Here is a 22,181-nt window from a genome sequence, read left to right on the forward strand (position 1 = left end):
TTAGTTTCCTTCAGTTTGTTTTCAAGGCTATCTTAACAAGAAAATGACCTCAAGACTTTCTGAGGTTTGATTTGTCAAGGTTTTTAAAGTGAAAAATGTTGTGGGTTGTTTTTTTTCACAGCCCACACAGGGGCTCCATAAACATAACGCCATTCCCTGCACTCCACCTCCAGCTCAGCAGCATCGAGTGTCTCCTCACTGGGAGCTCCTCTCAGGGTGACACTCAGGGCTGGCAAGTTAAGCCGATAGTCCCTCACCCACACGGTTAATAACTTGAACGGAAGCCTGCAAGATAGAAAATGAACTGGAGAAAACATGGATTTCATGTCCTGAAATATTTTGGGATTGGGATTGGCTCTTAATGTCATATCCAGGCCTGTGATACTCCATCCCAGGCCAGGCCGCCTACGTGTGGAACGCCTTCCAGGCACACTCAAGGAACCACAGCTTGCCTCCCAAAGATTACTGTCTAATGTCTGGTTCCTTTCCTTTGATTTAATACTATAAAATGCCTTTTTTAGCAATGAGAAGACGTTTTAAGCTGTGCAGTTCATTTCAATCGCTCCTCTTAGGGGTTGCAGTCTCTTGGTTTTAACCACTATCAGTAATACATCGCTACTTAAATTACACATTATTTCCTGGGTGATATCAGTCTTCTTAAAGTGTAGTCAGACCATATTGTCTTTCCTAATACCACATGTTAAATCATCTACATGTCTTTCAGGGTAAACAGAATTAAACTATTATCATATTACCTGGGCTAGATTTTGAAGGAAGACTGTAGAAGTTGCAAAATTTGAGGAACTTCTGAAAAATCTCACTAAGTACGTACTTCCATCTTTTGCAGCTAAACACCCTTCGAAAATGTTCCCTTAGGGTCCTCGCATTTTTGCAGCCATCACAACAGAAAGCTCGTTCTTGGTTTCAGACTTGACTCTGCACCATTTCTACACACACATTTCTTTGACTTCAAGGTTTGTCTTGCCTCGTTGGCCCTTGTGTACAGAAATACTTCTTCTTTCAAATGCTAGAGGTTTCTCAGAAGAGAAGCTCTACTATGAGAGCAGTCTCCCTTCATAAACACAGCAGATTAGGGCTGTGCTGTATTTATTGCTGCCTGCGATGTCGTTCAAAGCACAGTAGCAGGGATGCAAAGGGAAAGACGGAGACATATGGAAGTGCTGGCTGAAACACTGTCCTCAGCATCTCCCTGAGACGTTTACTCATTGAATATCAAGGTGTGTGATGTATAATCTTTTATTTCTTTTGGATTCATATCTATTCATAGACTTGCAAGGACCAACAGTAGCGAGAAATGGCTCCTCTGTATTTTGGTGGTCCACTGATGTCATGTAACCTAATTGATAGTATAAACCCTGAGCTTTGCTTATCACGATGAGCAACATTTCCCGAGTTCCCATTTCATTGAAATTTTCATGCTTTTTCATAGCATTTATTAAAGGCATTCTATTTTTTTTTTTTTCAAACTTAAATTCCCTTAGGTCTACAAAGAATTTCTTTGTTGGTGTAGTGTTCTTCTGTACTATTCTTCTGTAACAGATCCTTTGAGAAATTTGTTTTGGATATCGTATTGCAGATTGTATTCTTACGCCCGAAAAAAAAGTCTCTGATTAAGTCAGCAGGAGCTTTTGTGGACACTTGTGAGCTAGTTTCTATGCAGTCAGCCTGGGTAATGAGAGTAGTGTAATTGTGCCAGGCTAGAGCACAAGTATAAACTACTCAGCCTGTCTCGAAAGCTGGGTGAATAACAGGACAGCTAGCCTGAGCTAACCTCTGTGCTTCTTTGGCTGCACTTTGTCAGAACTGGAGCTAGCTCATTTCAAGCTGACCTTGGCAGGCTGACGTACGCTACAGTCTCACCGTTTCTTCGCACCTTTAAGCGCAGTAAAGGCCCATCTTTGCTACGGCTTCCCGCAATGAATATATGTTTCTCAAACGCCAGATTTGTTACAAAAAAAGGGGCTGATTTCCTTACAGGAAATCTTAACCTCACTAAGTTCAACAGCAAAATCCTTATTCATTCCAACAGGGATGGGATGTCACCCTACAGATGTGTAAATCATGTTTCTGCGTCTCTTAGCAAGTGTAAAGCATCTAGGAAAACTTCACTTGAACCATCTCTGTATCGCAGTGGCAGTCAGGAGGGGATCTGCCCATGTTAAGCCTCTTTCCTTACTAAACCAATGGGACTGAAAAAAATACATTTCTACAGCCTTGTGCTTGATAAGGGAATGAAGTCAGAAGGATGAATTTGCGTGAGCCTAAAAGGTTGGCTGTATCTTCTGGCACTTTTAAGATGAAAGAGACAAAAGAAAAACAGTGTGTTTCTGTCTGATGAACTAAAATCATATTGATCAGGGTATTTTTCACAGCTAAAAGTTCAAGAACTTGGCACAAGCTACGCTGTGTGTTTCCGTTACTGAAAACAGAGCAATTGCTTCAGTCAAAAGTGAACACATCCAGTTGTTGATTAGTTACAATACCAGAATTAATGGCTTGTTTATCCAAATGTTACAAATTCTCTGGTTTTCAGTTTTCCTTTTGCGGTAACTGTTGCCTCTGCTATATAAATGTGGTTACCAAAATGTGGTAACTATATAAATGAGGGAGAGAGCCTTTGGTGATCCTGATGCAAAATATGCAAACAAGTTCAGCTAAACATAGCTTTACCATGGTTTTGTTATATAAATGTCAACTCGAAGCTAAATGTTATGGAAACATTTCTTTTATCTTTATGGACTCTACCAGCTGCACAGTTTTCTCGAGTACAGTTTACATTTGTGATGTTGTTTAAATCCATCACATACATTCAACATGCAGAGAGTTTTTTTAAAAGCTGTTTGCGTTTGTGCAGTAATTACCTACAGTCAAGTTTCAGTCTTCTCATGTGCAAGACAAGTTTGTGCTGACTTCAGGGAGACCAAGAGTCACTGAAGCTGGTAGCAGCAGTTTGATTTTCCCAGAGACTAATGAACTGAAGACTTCTTATACTTGTGTGTTGCAGGACTCACACTGTATCATTATTTTACAAATCGTAGGCAAATTTCACAGTATATTAGCCACTTAGACAATGTTTTTCTCCCTTGGATATTTTGCAATGCCATGGCAAAGATTGCATTTTAGCCCTCATTTTTCTCCAGACATCTGATTCGAGGCTTACCTAGTAAGTGGAATAATAAGAAAAATGGCAATTTCAAAATGGACTTGTACTGTCCCAACCAGCTCTTCTTATCGGGCAGGTTGCAAATATATTTTTAAAATGTAGTGTCCCTTTACGTAATAACAATATGTTATTGTCCCTGTGGTACGAAGAGTAAATATTAGGTACTATACGCACAGTTAAAGCATTGGACTAACTGAGCCTCACAATGTAAACTGTCTGCAGTCCACAAATCCGGTGATGAAGCTACAGAAGCAGGCAGACGGACATTATTCCAGACAAGTCACCCCACTGTGAGTCACAAAAAATAGACACCAGCATTCATTAGCACTACCAGCCTGCTTGGCCTGACATGGGCTGGGTTCAGCGGTCATTGGATTAGAATTTGGAAATTAGAGCTCACTTTTGTCTGTACCTTCCCTAGTTCCTGAAAAAAGATTTATTCTGTACCCACATATAATAAGGATTTATAAAGTGAAGATGCAAACAGAGCAGATGAACAGGAACGGTGATTAACTGCCTCTCAGAATGCCACACAGAGGTGGCATCGGCGCAATTATTAAGGAGTAGGTTCGGGCAAACAATTTAAAAGGTACATCGTCACAGAGCTCATACTTAACCTTTGTAAATCATTCGCGGTTTGTGTACGCCTGCTAAAAATACACATGCGCTCCCGAGCTGTGATTAGGCAACCTGATAGCAGCACAGTCTGTCCAGGTCCACGGCCCAAAGTTCGGGAAGCCCCTGAGCCGCTGCCGAGGGACCGGCTCGTCACCTCCGCGGGGTCTTCCCTGGGCAGCCGCCACCAGCCGCTGCGGCGAGGTTTCGGACTGGTCCGCTGGGATCATCCGGACAGCGAGCGGCAAAGCACTTCTTCGGAAAGTTTGTGCCGTGACAAAGCAGATTTGCATGGACTTTCGTGACTAAGTTTACTTTTTTCCGAGATTCTGGAAAATCAAACTATTTAAAGAAACTTTTAGGTGCTTCATTTATCTTTTAGTTGATGCACGTTCAACCAGCCAAAGGCTTCCTGAGGCAATAGGCTGTAATAAGAGAGCAAAACTGAAAATACGGGAACAAATCAGAATTGTTATTTTACCTTCAGACTCTATAAATGTTTTCTGTCTGAAGACATTCTCATTTTATTTTTTCCTGCTGTTGCAAAATTGAATTTTTCAGAAGAAGCTTTGATAATACTGTCGTGCCCTCAGCAAGATGATTAGAAGTGAAACTCAGGCATAAGTGCTTCAGTTGACAGGAGCTGAGTGGGAGCGTTTGGAGTTTTTTCTTTTTGTCCATGAAGAAAAATCGACCCAATACTTTCGGTTACCCTCTCCCCTTTCCTCTGAAGCAAAGAGCTGTGACAACTAGGGACAGGCCAGTAGATGCGTGCAAGGCGGACGTCTAAAATAGTACGGAGAAAGTTTTCTTAGATGCCTGCATTTTCTTTCTTGTTACTTCCTGGAGATCAAATGGGGCAATCTGGAGTCAGGAAAAAGTCCTCCTGAAGATCAAATTTTCAGGGACTCAAAAAGTATTTTGGCTTTTCTTTGCAGCCAGGCTGTGCTCTGCCCATTGCAACCAGGTGATCCTTCCTATATGCTGCTTGTAGCTGTAGGGCCCCTTTCCCAAATCCCAAAGGCACGGAAAAGTTCAGTCTCCTGAAGTGCGGAGGTCGCCGGTACCGTTCGGAAGCCTGGCTAAGTGACCTCATGGTCAGTCCCAGTCATAAGCGCTAAGAAAGACGTGAATATTCATTTTTTTAAAGTAATTCTCTCTGTTTACCTACCTACAAAAGAATTACAGCCACCGCTGGCTGCATGCGCATCACAGCGCGCCGGCTGAAGTGGCCTTTTCGTCTTTCAAGCAGACCACATAGGTATCTCATTACAAATCCCCATTCTTCATCTAAAGCCAAAAAAAGCTAATAAGGTGGGGGGGTGCGGCGTGTGACCTCCTGGGCCGTGGCCACAGGTAGAAGAAACACATTGTGGAAAGACATCCCACAGCCTGCTGAAGATGTGATAAATATATTTCCAAATGAAAGCGCTGTGCTACTGGACATCTGAATCTGTGCCTGGGCATTTCATTATTGGCTTGAGCCTCAAAAGTGCTCCACAGGCAAACTAGGACTCCCAAGTATGTCAGCCTCAAAACAGCTACTCAGGGCTTCTGTATCTGAAAATAACAGCTAATAGCTGGAAAATCCTCCAGTGCTGGCCAAGAGATAATAATTTATGTAATCAAAGTATCGTTAATATGCATCCTGTTTTTTAACTTGCGTGGCCCAGGTCTGGTGGGATTTTTTGCATTTTCAGTAATATTAAATAAAACCCTCTGACAAACTAAAAGGAGTATGAACAAGTCGAGTCATACACAAAGTAAACCATGTCTATCGTTATAGTAAAAACAGCGGTTTGGCTTTGTTCTTACCTGGGTTGCAGGGAAGATAACAGGCAAAATAAAAGAAAAGAGAGTGCCAAAATAGCAATCCAGATAATGAGGATACTACAGAGAACTGTGAAACTATTTTAGTTTAAAAGGCCTTGATATCGGACCTCAGTGCTTCAATATTAGGCTTACAGACCTTCAAAAGGTACAAACTAAGTGAGGTGGTTGGGGTAAGGAGGTGATAGCTATAAGAGATTAGCACCAGGAGGACGAGGATGCAGACCATCCCATCATCCCAACCCATCAAGCCCACTTCTTCTTCATCTAGTAGATTGAGTGATGCAGTCTGGTGATCTGGAGAAAAAAGAAAGAAAAAAAAAAAAGAAAGAAAAAAAAAAAGAAAGGAAGAAAAAAGAAATTTGCTGATTATACTTTGAGGAGTGAAGTAATGTGATGCTTAGTGTTTCTTATGTAATAATTGCAACTTGATATTAAGAAAAAAAATGTAACCATGCAGGCAGTTGGGTGTGGAACCAGGCTGCCCAGGGAGGCCGTGGAGCATCCCTCCCTGCGGACACTCGGTACTCGGCTGGACACAGCCCTGAGCAAGCTGATCTAATTGAACTTGCTTTTAGCAGGGGGTTGGACAAGAAAACCGCCGGAGTTCCCTTCCAGCCAACGCGAGACTGTGATTTTTATGAATTCCCTTTGTGAAAGAAGCCAGTGTAACTTTAGCTTTGTTAGAGATTAATATGATGATTTTAACAGATGGGTCCTCCGTTATTTATTTGCCTGTGATTGTCTGAGCTCAGTGATGCTCTGGGCATACTGCAAAACTATTTATTTCATACAGTTTTATAGGAAGGTTTAACTAAACAATCTCGTTAAGTTGAAAAGGGTTTCTGTTGCTTTGATATATTGGTTGATTGGGTTACTTTTTCATCTGCGTGCTCTCACGTGGCTGGATGGATACTGTTACATGATTTTTCAGTTAAATCAAGATGCCTAGTCGTGCTCAGCATTTATTCCTTAAATCTACATAAATAAATGTTCATAACAGGTCACAAAATATATGGAAAGAAAAAGATTCAGCTAGCAGAACTTGTTTTTTACAGATAAATATACACAACATTTTTGGCTCACCCTGAATCCACTCTTTCGCTTGTCAAGTTTCCTGAGCAATTAGGAGACAGGCAGACACGCATCTCTGCTGGAAGGAGAAAAACACCTCTCTCGCTACAAGGAGGTGCAGTCAGCTGGTATATCTCAACTAAGAACAATTCCTGGCTGTGCAAGTGTTCTGTTTGGGTCCCATACATAGCTTAAATCACTCCTAGCCTAGGAAGGACCAATTCTTAACTCTCAGAAGGTTCTCCTGTACACTTGAGTTAATGTTTTAAAGACAGTTAAGAATTTAGACTCTCAGAGACTCAGAATTTGCAAAAGCCGTTCAGTGCCTCCCCTGTACTGATTTTTAATGTGAATCTTTATGAATTGTAGGAGGCCAAACTATCATGTACCTCTGCTCCACGTTGTTAATATAGGGAGACAACACTGCCGTGTCGCATGATGGAGTTGTCTGGGCGGAGTACACGGAAGGTTGTAAGGTGCTGTGGTAGGAGTCCCAGAGGTACAACAGAGAGATGTTCCCTTGGCAGTTGCACAGCCAGAAATCATTCTTAGCTGAGATACACCAACTAACTGCACCCCCTTGTAGCGAGAGAGGTGTTTTTCTCCTTCCAGCAGAGATGCGTGTCTGTCTGCCTCTTAATTGCTCAGGAAAGGTGTAGGAAATTACAATCCTGTTCACTAGGACGTGCCATGCAACTACTGAAGGCTACTACTCTGGGTATTGGAGTGCTGGAAAATTGAATTTAACTGTGTGGTTAACAAAGGGATCTCCGGGGCTGCTTCTCCAGCCTTGAAGCATACGGTCAGTGTTTGGAAGTATGGACTCACAACCATCTCTGATTAAACTATGCACATAGATCATAGAACCACAGAAGGGTTTGGGACGGAAGGGAACTTTAAACACCATCTAGTCCACCCCCCTGCCATGGGCAGGGACATCTTCTACGCGATTAGGTTGCTCAAAGCCCCATCCAGCCTGACCATGAACACTTGACTAAGCGCTTACAGGATCAGCATCTGTGGGAGGAAACTGATCTGCTAAAGTAGAATTCATATGAAGTTATCTCTGTGCCTGTAATATGTCTTAAAACCGCAGACTTGTATCACACTACTTTCTGAGCGGGATGATTTTGGCAAAGAGCGCAAGCCACTGTAAGATAAAATGTTGGAAAGTAAAAGCACCTTCATGTGTTGTTTCAAACAGACAAGCAGCAGCTTTAATGCGTTTAAGAAGGTCGAAGGGCAAGTTTTTCCCCATATGGAAAATAAGTGATCGTTTTGTGTATTTAACATTCTGCATGAGCACAATAGTTGTTCCAGAACCTTTGCAACTCAGCATTTAATAAAATAACTCATTATCAAAACAGAAATACTATTGTTGCCAAAGCAACGTAGAAGCATACCATTGGCACACGAAAGCCAGGCGTGTGAGGACCAGCCGAATTTCTCACAAACATCCCAGGAGAGGCAGGTCCCGCTGCGGGCACACAAGGTGCCCTCCCTCGCCGCTGCGAGCAGCCACCGCTGGTTTGCTTGGCAGCGGTACGTCGTAGGGGCTTCCGAATATCTTGTGTGATGCACGGAAGCGATTACGCCGCCCTCTTTCCAATTGCAGCGATTACGAGATAAAAGACCCCGAAGAATAAAGGAAAATGAGTCACATCGCTGGGTTTTGACTGGAGAGGCTCGGGATAAAGCCTCATTTTGAAAAGTCAGTGTTACATCTCGCTTTAGGGCACTGCGAGAGCTGTTCTGTTCTCGAAGCAGTGTGTGATATAAACCCACAAGCCGTTTGTTGTACCCACTGCAGCGAGTCCTAGTGCTTGACAAAGTGCGTATCTGCTCTCTGCTTTTAAACACTAAGAAACTTAAAGCATGCAAGGAAAGAGGTGAACACCCCGCTCCCCCACATTTTTCGAGACTTTGTGCTGCTTTCTTGTCGACATCATGAGCATAGACCCTCATGGAGAGGAGATAAGTGTTGCTATAAATACATTAAACCCAGGAAATACTCATCGTCATTTGAACCCTTCAAAACGAGATTCTTCTTCTTTTGCAGTCTCACATGCTTCTGCCAGCAGGTCCTGCTCTGTTAGTACTGCTGCCTAACAACAAGAAAGGGCACTGCAGATTCCAGAAAGTGCAGAACTTATTTAGATTAAGGAAGACAAGACTAATGGTGTGGTATAAAACTGAACACCCTCGAGCTACAGTGCAGTGATTGATTCTTAGAAGTAAGTTTAATACTAACAATGCATTATGTTGGAAAAATATTCTGTGTTCCATTTATATCCTTGTTTACTACTGGGAGAAAACTAGGAAATTAACAGGGTTTTCTTTGCTCTGGTGATATTTATGAGTCAGCTCATAATTCCCAACACAAGCCATACTTCCACTGAAGTCAACTGTAAGGTTTCAGCAAAGACCAAAATCCAGCTATTAGTTAATAGGAGTAAATTAAATTAGAGAAAGAAGACCTAGATCTTGGTACGTTGAAGAAATTTTAAAAATATTTATTCTTGATGCCATTATGAAATTATGCTGCCAAGTTTAATGAGCTTTGGCATTTGCAGCTGCTTAGATTTCTGTGGTAGCTCCGACGGGTGCTGGGGCTATAAGGTAGCCTGGACTTTTAACTACTGAGTTATGCTTACCATTTTTTTAAAATTCTGTCATGAATATATGGTTTTCTTCAGGACAGACTTACTCTTTCATCTTCATTCTCCTGAATAGAGTGTTTAAAAATATTCCGCTGTATTTCAGTATATTAAAAAGGTGATAAATCATTCCTGTCTTAATCAACCTGCTGAATGAAAGCATCATAAAGTGAGCAGATTAACTGGTATTTGTCACTTGAAATCGTTTTGTACCATTCCTCCCACAGCCGTCACAGGCTGATATAGTTGTGTGCTACAATACACATCAAAACTCTGATGCTGCCACTTAAAATACCTTTGTCTATTTAAAAAAAAAAAAAAAAAAAAGTGGTTTGTTGTCTTATGCGGTATTCTGTTAACGCGTGAGTCTTAACAGCATTTAGTGACAGCAAATAAACTGGAATCCCCATACAAAGCCAAGTATCCCATAGATTCTTTTCTTCATCTATATCTTGAAAGCGAATTTTGCTGCCATAACAACTGTGTTATTTTGCAGTCTGGAAAGCTATTGCTGGAGGATTTGTGGGTCCTACTTTGTTCATTGTGGGTACTACTTTGTTCACATGTCTGGAATAATAAAAAGTTATAGAAATAGCCAAGGGTTACTAAGAGGCCTTCTTGAGGGGTGTGATGAAAAGGAGTTCCTTTTACTCACGTAGTGCAGCAGTATATTTGCATGACTGCATTTGAGTAGTCCTTTCCCCTGAAGAACTCCTTTAATTCTCTGTGTTACTGACCATACACCACTGGAAAACAAACTTAAAACCAAAGCAAGATCCAATATATAATATACTCCTGGAGAAGACTAGGAGAAATAGAGATTATTAGCTGATCCTTGGGTGCTTCCCACAACCATGTTGGGCTAATTGTCTTAATCCCAAATTCTGCAAGTAGTTTAATCCCAAGCATTTTATTAAAATATGCCAAGCTGGGACCTGAATTTGAATGACTAAATTTTCAATAGACTTTGCCTCCATCCTTACCTTCAATTAAGACGTACAACAATACTGAAATATTTCGATTGATCATAAATTACAGCTCATGTTTTAAATATGTTCGTTTGATAGTGCTTGGGTATGGACTTAATAACATTTTTTCAACACTATAACTTGACATCCAGTAGTACCTGTCCATAGTAAAAGATGTATTAGCAAGTCCAGAGAAAAATTTCATCCAGATACATGCTAAATCCCAGACCGTACCCAGGAATTGTCTAGGAAAGTGTTGTTTTACCCAGGCCAAAAGGATACTAGTGGCAGTCCTCACCATTTAATGGTGCAGACCACCAGGAGCCATCAGGAGCAACAGTGCCATTCCCTGGCACGGGGTGATTTACTCGGGGTCTAGCTGAGTCACACTGAGTGGGATTAACTCCAGAGGCTGAGTTAGAAAGGCTTTTCGTCCCAACCCAGTAGGGTTCTACGTAGTTTTAGCTGCCAAAGCCATGGCTCTGTTGGCCACTGATGGACGATTAGATAATGAAGGTGAGTGATGTCTGGCCCCATTACAATCAATCACGCCGTAGCTTCGCTGGAGCCAGAGCTGTCCTCTCAGCGCTGAGCGAAGAGGAGATGGAGACTGTTAGTTGTGGCATAAAAAATACCCAGCAGTCCTACAATTCTTCTGTTCTTTTCATTTTGCTCTCTTCCTTCAAAAAACCCAAACCTGCGGTAGTGGCAGTATTTCCGTCTTAAAATCTGAAGACGTGAAAAGCTGGTTTTGAAGTGAATTATGCTGGTGATTACCAGAACACATTTCCTTCTTACAGATCCACACATTTCTTACGTTAAGGATTATTTTTCTGGTTAGCAAGAGATCTGAGTACAATGTGTTAGCAAACGCTTTTACAGGAAAAGGTTATTTGAGTATTTCCCTTTGCCCTAGATTGTGGACAAGGTTAGAATAAATAGGTTGCAACGGACAGATGATTTTACAAAAAATTATTATGCAGTGGTTTTCATTTCTCCAGCTTCATACTGTAATTCTTTTAATTTTCTCCTTTGCATTATAATAAAGTTTTTATCTTAATTTTGTATATGTTCTAAAAAACTATATAAATCCTGCAACCAGTGCTCAGTGATAAATACAACACTGTTTCTATTCATGTCTTAAAATAATTTTCTTGGGAAATATCTGTGGTGAAGCAAAGGTTGGCAGGTGAGCTACCAGACTTGTCATTGGGAGTTAGGGCTATTTGATGCAAAAGGGAAAAAAAAATACCTACAGAGTTGTCTAAATACGGAATTTGTTTACTAAATTAATCATTCACATTTGAAAATTTTGGTCTACAAAAAGACCTACTCTTTGGGTGTGATAAAAGGAGCATTTTGTCATTTGCTACAGATTTGAGGCACCTCTAAGTGCAAACAAGGATCCTGAGATGCAAATCAGTATCACACTTCCCAATCTTCAAAATAGTTAAAATCTGGAAGAAAACATGCTTTACTCTTATTTTTGTGTCAAAAGATGTCTCTTGTTGAAGTCCATGAAAACCTTCTAGAAAATATCTAGGTCACAAGTATCTCTGAGCATTAAGCCCGTCAGAAAAAGCATTTCTTGATTTGTTTTGTTTTCTTCTAAGCTGATGTGCTTGCTCAAGGAACAATGATGCCTGCTTTATAGACCCCCGGAGAAATTTACCTTGATGTTTTATTCTTTGTCTGAGATGGAATAGATTATCAAGTGAGCATATAATGACACTTTCATTGGTGTCCCATAGGTATCTGAGCTATTTTATTTGCTTGGTTTTGATTACACCTCCTGTTATAGCCTTTTCATTGCTTTGTGAAAATAAGCCAAATACAATCACTTAGCAGACACTGCTAAAAATATGACTCCTGAAAAATATGACAGAAAAGGTCGATTTAGGTTGACAACACTTTTTTTGACACTGCAAACTTGAACTCTTTCATACTTGATGAACTGTTCTAATTGTTCGAATAAAATTTATTCATCAGAGCCTGACCAAACTCATCTTTCTAAACAAGTTGCTTCAGCAGCAAGTTCAGTTCTTAAAAAATTTCAGATGTGAAATTCAGTTCAAATTTTTGTATTTCTGAAAAAGGTAACAATTAATCCAAAGACAGAATATATATATAAAAAGCTGGGTTTGCTGTGTATTTATTTTTTATCTCAAAAATAATTTTCCAAGTTTCCTATCCAGTTTATTTTCACATTTTAAGACAACGCTGTCTTCATACTCCACCTCTCCATAGGCAGGGTTGTGTTATTTCTGGGTAGAAGGCAGCACAGTATCCAGCCCTTAACATGTTACGCTCTTCCACTTGAGGAAAAGGTTGAAGTGCAAGTCATTTTAAAGAAAGCCTACAGGAGAAATTTATGAGCTTTTTCTATGGGAGAGCGCTTATTCTCCATGTGGCTTTTGTCAAACATTTTTAACAAATTGTCATAACCTTTGTCATATCTCATTTTCTTGCATAAACAAGTCACATTGAAACTATAAATGATGGAAAATTTAATCCACATGGCTTACACTATCAAAACTGTTAAACTGTATTCTTTTCCACCCTGTCAGCAGTGCATTATGTGTTTTATAGGAAAGTTGAAAAGATTACGTTTTAAGGGAGATCCCACAGGACCGGCGTAAATGCCCTCCTCGTGCCTGCGCTAGCTGACAGTTTCCCTTTCAGCTCTTCCCGAAGCTAGGAGAAGGCTTCAGCATTTGTCTTGCTGTACCCTGTTGGAGAGGATATTTCCCCCCTTCCTCCAAGAACTGCCTGCTCGGAACCGGTCATGGATCTATCGGTGCCCTACATCCAGTATAAACTTCAGCTCATTTATTTATCTAATGCCTCGCACAGATTTTATGCATTCAAGAATTAAAAAAAAATCATTTAACTTGGTACTTAGGTACTCAGCTTAGCGAGATCCCGGTCACTGTTTAGAAAACACGGGCACTGCTGCTGGCTGTGGGCAGGAATTACTTACGGAGGGGCTCGAATAGCTTCTTCGTAGTCTCATACCTCGTGAATGGAAACGACTTGCTGCAAGTTTGCAAGCAACTGCACTGGTTCTGACTTTGTACCAGTGGGAAAAGTAAGAGCTACTTTTTGGTTGTAGTTAAGGTTAGCAAAAGCTTTCAAACGTTTTCTACCTTCCGTACAAAATCCAGGTTAATGGCACTGGCGATGATTTGCAAACAGTTTTGGTCATAATCCTGAATGCCCGTGCATTTATGGGGATTAAATCAGACCTCAAATAATACTGGAACGTAACTCTGGTGGTCTAATCGCTTAATTGTGTCACTTTAACAGTGATACGTTTTTATTATTTACAGAAGAGGTCATAAAACTGTTTGCAGATGTTTAACTTTTGATTATTTTAATTCTAGCAGTAAATAATGTAGCAAAATAGCTTTTAAAGATCTTCCCTGAGTGTATTTTTTGTGCTTATGATAGTCCCTGAGTAATGTTTTAACAATTGCTTTAAGCTGAACATCCGCTTCCATGTGAACAGCCCTTAAATCACAAACTATAGTAAAATTCTGTTGAAAATTAAATAAATGGAGAATTGGTAGTTCCTAATTAACCAGTAAGAAAAGTTTATGAGAGGTGGATTGAATAAATATCAAAGCTTCTGAGTTATATTATCTTTCATAAATTGGCTTTTCTCCAATTAGTGTATGCTTTCAGAAGCAGGGGAATAAGATGAAAGGATCTGCATCAAAACTGATTACTGCTGAAACGAGATGGAAGTCGCTGCTTTTGATAAAATACAAGACTATGGCAGTGCTTGAATAATTTTATGGGAAGTTGCTGCCTAAGGCGTACGTTTTACTGTCTGATACTGAATGCATGAGGAAAGACCATCTGTTTTTTTCAGCCTGAACAAATATATGATCCAGCTTGAACCACTAGAGGCCAAATATAATTGCTCTGTGTTTTGCTTTGTACTGCTCTCTACCTACAGCAGCATCCTCTTGTATAGCACGTATCACAGCACACAGTTCAAATGATGGCATTCGAAAAATACTTTTTCCTTGATTGAGGGTCATAAAGTGACTACCCAGGGCTTAATGCAATCCTCTACGCTTCATCTGTCACTGGAGAAATAGTTCACGTCAGGAAAGAACAACTTCTGATACACTTTGACCACCGCGGAGTTTGAACCTTAGAGATTTACTGTTGCTGGACAGATCCTTGTTTAACGTCCCGCCAGGTGAAAGGCGTTGCTGTATCCTTCGTGCCTTCAGTTCCAGCTGGGGAAAAAGAGAGGTGCTTTCACTGCATGGCCTGAGTAAACAGATTACGTTAAAGAAGATAGAAAGTGAACCTGACTCTTGGTTTACTTTGAAGGAAAACACGCCAGTGGTAAATAAACTACGGGAAATATTCCAAAACTCTTAATCCTTTTACTTTTGTTGCTAGTGTTGTGGTTTACAGCACCTAAAAGTATGCTTTCGGTTTTGCAAGGCTAATAGGACTGGGTTTCTCCCCTCCCCCAAAGTGCTTACAGTCTAATTTTAGCCATAATATGCTGAATGGCAGTAAAAAAAAGTGTTCAATGTTGGAGAGGGGAATGAGGGATAGAGGGGCAAGATTTGAATGTGTGGGTGGGTAAATGCAAACATTTTTCTTTTGTTCTTTAATAATAATAATTAATAACAATGCTCCATTCCTTTCAGAGTTTCTGGAAAAACTGAGAACAAAAGGTTAGAGAGGTTTGGAAAAATATCTTTCCAAGACGATGCTTACGTATTACTGTGAGGATTGTTTCTGCTTTTCATGGATAATCTGCAGAACTATGTCTACCAGGTGCTAATCTAAACTGCATCTGGCTTTCCTGAATATTTACCTTTATTTCGATTAATACACTGCTTAACTGTACTGATTCCCCTCTCCTGACTCACTTTTCCCATCTATCGTGCATCAACACTTTGCCCACAGTGATCTTCTAAATCACAGTCCTGAAGGAACTACAGCAAAGCAAGCGGTGGGTGAGCGGGGAACGGTTTTGTGACTGCAGGACTGGGCTGGGACTTAAAAGCTTCAGGTTTATTCCACATATAAAGACTTTCCATGTAGCCTTAGGCAAGTCCCTTACCTTTTCTGTGCCGTGGTCTCCAGCTGTGATGTGGCAACAACCAGCTTTCTTTTTTCCTGCTGGGTCTGTTTTCTATAATTGTGCTGTAAGAGATCTCTTCCAAGTGAAAACTTGTGTTGTGTGTTTGGACAGGACCCAGTACAACTGGGCCTCCAATTTAGTTGGTATTACTGGAATACAACTAAACAAGAGCAATTTTTAATACCTAAACACAAAGGAACTAAGAAAATATCATTTTAACTGATTCAGGACTAAAGAAATTCAGCAAAAGGAAATTACATCCTTTTGCTGTAAATTCTTAGTCACTTCTTAATTTTATTTTGCCCTCCGTGCAAGCCTTAACGAGGAGAAACCACATTTATGCCTATGTCAGTAGGATGTAATTATAGGGAGGTTGTATCTGAAGGTTGTAGCAGCTGAAACTACCAGCAATGTTCTGGGAGATTTTCCTTTTTAAAAAAAGTGGGGGGAAGGGGAGCAAAATCGCTCACAAGGTGGATTTTTGTCACTTGAATTATTTTTTTATGAAACTTTTAAGCATATATGTGCTGATCTCTATCTTTCTTTGGTCTGGAAGATAGATGTGCCAATGGTACGTGCCAGAGATGCCCTTTACCCTCCTGGATACTGTTTTATTTACAGTTCTTAATAGAGCTTATATGCAAGCTCCTACCAGATTTGATTTTCAGAGTAGAACGCCCCGGCAGTTAAGTGATAGGCTACAAAATGTGCCTCCGATGTCTTATCGCGTTGCACATCAGATTTTCTACTAGAAATTCTGAAGAAATGGACTTACATTTTTATCTAATGTACTGGATATATTACAGCACTACTATATTACAGCACTATGGGAAATCCGTATGTTGAAAGGGAAGGAGCAATTTTAGCTCCTGAAGCGCAAGTGGGGGCCAATGCAATAATGTAGTAATGTTTGTACCGGGTAGTTAGAATCATAGCAGAACTTGGGTTGGAAGAGGCCTCTTCGGGTCATCTAGTCCAACCTCCTGCTCAAAGCAGAGCTCACTTCCAAGGCAGACCAGAGCCTTTTCCAGCCAAGTTCTGAAATCGCCAGGAACAGAAAGTTCACAGCCTCGCTGGGCAACTTGTTCCGGTGCTGAACCGCCTTCACTCTGACTTTTTTTTCCTTATAGGTAATCATAATTTTCTTTCCTGCAGACTGTGTCCTCCCTGCCTTCTTTGTAACCAGAAATAGCTAGCTGAGGACAGCAGTCAGAGGTCTCAGCCTCCCTTCGCCCAGGCTGGACAAACCCAGCTCTGTTCAGACCCTCCTATACGTCACGAGCTGCAGCTCCGACCACCTCGGTGACCCTCCCCTGGGCTCGCTTCGGGCTATCCATCTCTCTTCCACGCTGGGGAGCCTCAAACTGGGCACAGCACTCCAGATGTGGTCTTTCAGATGTCGACCAGTGGAAAATAATCCTTTCCCTCAACCTGCCAGATACATTCTTGCTAGTACGGCTCAGCGTACGAGAGCACGCTGCTGAGGGATGTTCAACTTGGCCACCAGAAACACCCCCACAGGCTCCCCAGTACTTTTCTGAAAAGGTGCTTCCTATGCCTTCAGAATTATTGCGTTGCTTAAAGGAAAGATCATACTGAAAAACATATGCACCCTCTATCTAGATCAGTAATTTCTATGTTTTTCCCCTGTGTCCCTGAAAGAGGAGTCCCTCTGAGTCCCTTTTGTATCAGGAAGGAGCCATTTGCACTTTCTTGCCGTTACATATCTGCATTAATTACAGTGCCTATTCATGTTGGGTTAGAGCGTCTGCTAAGAAGAGTCCCAGCACTTCAGACAAAAGCCAAAGGCTCGCCCTTTGTTACTTGACTCATTGCCCAGCATGACTGACAAGCGTTTTAAGACAGAAATTAGCACAACATTGATAGAATCAATTTATTACTACTTGCAAAACCTAGCACGAGAATTTAAAATATAGAACATGAACCGCCTTGCACTCATTCAGTGTGCTGCCTGTCTGATTAGTCAGTTCATTGTATCGTGGGTGAGATGAACTTCTTTTCTGGTCCAATTCATAGATGGTTTCACCAGCACAGTGGTGTTATCATTCGTGAAGCGGTGCGATAGGAAAGGATATTCCTTTTCATCCATACTATAGGCGTCAGAGCAATACCAGCTCTGCAGGCTCGTGTCTGCAAACACCACGTGCTGACTGCTGCAAAGATCAGACCTGGGATATGCAAGAATTTCTATAGTGTTTGCATCTTCCTCGCAAAGAGATTGAGCAGCGTGTTGGTGTTTTGCTTTGCCTGCGTGTATTCGTCAGTACCATGACACGTGCAAGCTCATGCAAGCTCCAACTTGCGGTCATGTTTTCCCGATTGTAATTGCACGACTTGTGTAAGACTTTCTTAATTCCCTCCTTTGTTTTAACTTCTTCGATGGGTTGTATGATATTAAGTCTGTTCCCAGAATGGAGCCTGTCCATTTAGGGCCATAACCCAACTACCTCTCAGCTTCTAGTAGTTTGTACATGAAGTCTTGCTCAGAAGGAACTTGTTTCAGATGGGCGGTTAGGTGCAAGACGTACCTTAGCTCTTCGATAAGCTTATACAGCAGATATTTGTGGTCAGTTGTGGGAGAAATGATTTTTCAGGCTGGGGAGAGGACGCTCCCATTGGTGATCTTTCTTTAAAGCCGCTAGGAGTATCTGGACTGCATAAAGGTACAGCAGTGTGATACCAAAAGTAGTGCCTGTGCATATTGGGTCATTTCTCCAAGAAAATCTTGTTTCTTGTCTTTGTTTCCACTGATTCTACCAGTGCTGCTCAGAAGCATGTGGATTTAGTAATAGGCTATTCTAACGTCTTTAATGAACCAAGTTAAGTAGTGCTTGAATTCCCTTCTATTATTGAAGACTGTTCCTTGATAGTCTTCTATTAATGTTGGTGAAGTAGGATCAATATAGATACTGGGTCAGGGTTCTGAAAAATATTAACAATTATTAATATTCTTTCTTTTTCAGTTTTCTCCTTGTGTTTGGTTGCTTGATTTTGTCCGTGTTTTCTACTATTCCTGAACACACAAAACTTGCCTCTGGTTGTCTCTTCATTTTGGTAAGTGAAACTTCTAAATACAAGACAGTTTTACAGATACTTTTATATACACTCAAATAGTCTGCCTCACCATGGAGAAAATAGTATAATTCCTGAATGCTTTAGGGAACCAGACTTTTCATCAGAATGATGAAAAAATAATAAAGTAGAGGATTCCACCATCTTTTTCTTCCAGAACAGGTCAGATTGTATGAAAGCGTTAATAAAGTACTGTATTGCATCCCCTTCTTTGCTTGAGAATTGCTGTGGTTTATAACTGATAGTTTTTCTACTGCAGTTTGGCAGTGACTGAGCATGAAAGACCTTTGATACTGCTGCTGCCATTTATAAAGTCAGTATGTAGTAAGAGGCACTTAAAATAGGAAATAATTTTGGTATCTTAGATACCAATTTGTGCTAGCTGTTGGTAGATACTGACATTTTAGTGGCAGTTGCTGCAGTAGGATGTAGTGGTTTCATTATTTCTTCATAATACATGCTTTTGTATTATGTTCATCTCTCCGTTTTCCCTTCTGAGGTAGGTATAAATGGCTTTAATCCCTGAAAGTGCCTAACATTTTTCATGCATTGTATGGACGCCACTTTATTCATCTGCTTCTTGATGGGCCATTTAGTTCTGCAAGTGATGGCCTGAGGATAGGCGGTAGTGATCATTAAAATGTCACTATATACCCAGAGTTACCATGGTTATTTCAGTTCCATGTATACAGCAGACTGTGGCTCGTTAGGTAGTGCCTGGGGTGAAGTAACTGTTGACAAATGCCAACATTTTAATTGTCATCACTGTATATATCTGAACACACATATATATATATATATATTTATATTTATATATCAGAACAAGTCCCTAATTAATTTTGGTGTGAGCAGGCTGATACGCATAATTATGGTGTATGCTATGTCTCTACAGCACAATGTGCCACTGCGTCAAGATACCTGAACTAAATGTCCAGAGCTGGCTAGGTGCAGATGTGTGGTGTTCTGCTCCATCTGATGGTTTCTTCGCAGGGCTAATTAGGGAGAGCCGTGCTAAATGCGGTCTTTTTGCTTCCTAGCCATATTAGCGGTTTTCTTCTTTTTTTCTGGAGAAAAGATCAGGTGGCATTAAACCAGCTAAAAGTGATTAGATTTAATCCTATGCTCATACCTAGTCCCATTATTTACATATCTGAACAGCACTTTGTAAATGGAATGTTCAGCAGCTAGCTCTATTATCGCAATTACTACACTAATTGCCAAGATTTTCTGGTATAGAAAACAGGAAAATTTGATTAGTGAGAAAATACTCTATTTCTAATAGCAGGTGCTTTTGTGACAAGTAATCTGTTTCCCTGTATACTTACGCAAATTGGTTGTCGAAATGCCATTTGTTCTGACATAAAATATGCATTTCCCACGAGCCGCGTATTTGTTGATTGCGTCGGTACGCTTGCCACCGCCGATTCCTCAGCTGGCTCGTAAACACGTTCCCTGTTCTTTGCCGTGGCTCTCCCGGGAGCCTGACCGTGGAGGAGCCCGGCAAAGCGGAGCGGCTTGGGGGCTGCGGTGGGAAACTGCAGCGCTTTCTGCTCCTGCGCCTTCAGAGATGGACTTTGTCCACGTTAACGGTTCCGGCCGTGCATCCCGTGGCAGGCTCTGAGCACGGGAGTGGCCTTAAGGAGGGAGAGGGCGGACGGTTAATCCTCGAAGCATCAATGCTAGCCGGGTCCAACAGTTCTATGCTATAGCCTAGCGCGTTCAGCAAACCCTTGGCAGGAATAAATCTAGTGATGACGAATCTTACGGCTCCTGCTGTGGGTCTCTAATGGAGAAAAATATAAACACAGTGAAGTATGAAGTTCCAGAAGCAGGCTAAAGCGGACTGGTTCATTCCAGTTTGCTGATGCATGACTTGCTCCTTCTCTGCATACTGAATCATTAGCTGATATTAGCAACGTTATCAAAGCAGGCTTTTGCAACCACAACCCAAGAGAAAAATACATTTCTACATTAACTCAGGAGCAGTAGTTTTGGCTGTGCCAACACGTAACTGCAGTCACTAGAGTTTTCGCAACCTTTTCCTTGCAGTGATTCACACAACTCTTACAAATGTGTCATTTAGCAGAGACCGTTGCATTAACTATCAGAGATCTGGTTTAATACTGTTTTGCTTCGTGCTCGAGATGGAAGATATATGTTTATTTTCTAATGAAGTACCATAGAAGTACAACAATCCGTAGAGCTGCCCGCTGGGTTTCTGTGAACTGTTTGCTTCGCAGATTTATTCCAGACGGTCCCCCCTACAGCCATGTTAATTGGCTAAAAAGCTACTGTAATATTCCTTCAACGTAATACCTGAGCTGCTGCCTGCGCTGGCACCTGTGGCTTTTGACATATTGCAGCTATTCGCAACTACACAAGGAGGTTAAAGAGGGAAGTGTAGATGAGGTCAGCAAACCTTTGCCCCCTTCTCAGCAAGGCCAGAGGAGCTGAGAAGATTATTGTTCTGCAATCAGTCCATTCCATTTATCTCCCCCAGCCTCGCCTTACAAGGCAGCAGAAAACATATCTCCTAATCACTGCATCCTAAATGCTCTCTCGGAAAAATACAACAGCGCGCGATAGCTCAGCGTAAACCGTGGTTTGGGAAAGCGGTATTAGCTGAGGGCTTCTGAGCGTCGGCAGAGGTTAATGGACTCGTCTGGGCTGCAGAAGCGCCCGAGCTCGGCTCCCAGCGCCGACGTCAGCCTGCTGCGTCGTGCCGTACCCGGCCAGGTAGCACAAGTACTGCTGCCTTCCTAGGCAGCTCCTGCTGATCGGGGGGGGCCGTCAAGGGAAACGCGTTAAGTGTGTGAATTTTATGCTTAAAATGAAAGCCCTGCAGATTAAGCGATGTTGCACGCAGCAACGTTGGATTGTTACATCAGTAATTAATTCGGTTGGGTTTTTGTCCAGAAATAATAAGCCCAACCAGGGGGAGAGCATCAGATAAAACTCCTTATACCTACAATGATAATTATGCTTCAGCCTCGTCTGTGCACACAACTTCTGGCGCTCAAGTTGTAGCAGTGATATATCCCAGACAGACGGTAGAATAAAATCTACTTCAACATCAAAAAAGCCACAAGCAGCTTAAGAATCCGACTAACACAGCAAGAAAATAATCTTTGGTGTGTTGCTGATCTCCTACAAGTACTTTTGCTGGCACTTTATCAAATAATAAACACAAGGGAAGTAAAACTTAGGCTGGGAAGGCAAAATCAAATCTTTTGGGGAAGATAGCCAAGAAGGAATATATCTGGAACTGGAGGTCATTCACTCTCATGACCAAACTCTCTATATTTTAAGATCGTTTTCAACTACAGCTATGTGAATAACTGGTTCACTTCTGTTTGTTTGCTGTCAATTCAAGAAAATAAATAAAATCATTTGAGTTGACCCATAAAGATTTGGCAAATCAAAAAGTCCGAAAGAAGTCTTGGATCAGTTTAAATGTTTCATTTGACCTGGCATAAAGTATTATTTGGGTATTTGAGCATTTTAGAACTTTTGGCTTAGAAGTAAAATCGAGGCTGTAGGAAAGAAATGTCATTTTTATTTGAAGTGACAAAGCATTCTTTTTTTTTTTCAGAATTTTCATTTTTAATCAAGGTGGAGAGATTGAAAAAAATCATGTGAATTTC

At 41.2% G+C, this 22,181-nt stretch overlaps 1 protein-coding gene across 1 annotated transcript in view; it reads left to right on the forward strand.

Annotated features, from left to right (window-relative positions):
* Nucleotides 1–22,181, forward strand: part of KCNQ5 (potassium voltage-gated channel subfamily Q member 5) — a 285,555-nt gene that overhangs the window by 179,215 nt on the left and 84,159 nt on the right. Inside the window, exon 2 of the mRNA XM_049817803.1 lies at nucleotides 18,429–18,519. Within this exon, the coding sequence (XP_049673760.1) occupies nucleotides 18,429–18,519 (91 nt within the window). The remainder of the gene's footprint in view (nucleotides 1–18,428; nucleotides 18,520–22,181) is intronic.

The sequence above is a fragment of the Accipiter gentilis genome, chromosome 15 (genome assembly GCF_929443795.1).
Source record: "Accipiter gentilis chromosome 15, bAccGen1.1, whole genome shotgun sequence".
Taxonomy (NCBI): Eukaryota; Metazoa; Chordata; class Aves; order Accipitriformes; family Accipitridae; genus Astur; species Astur gentilis.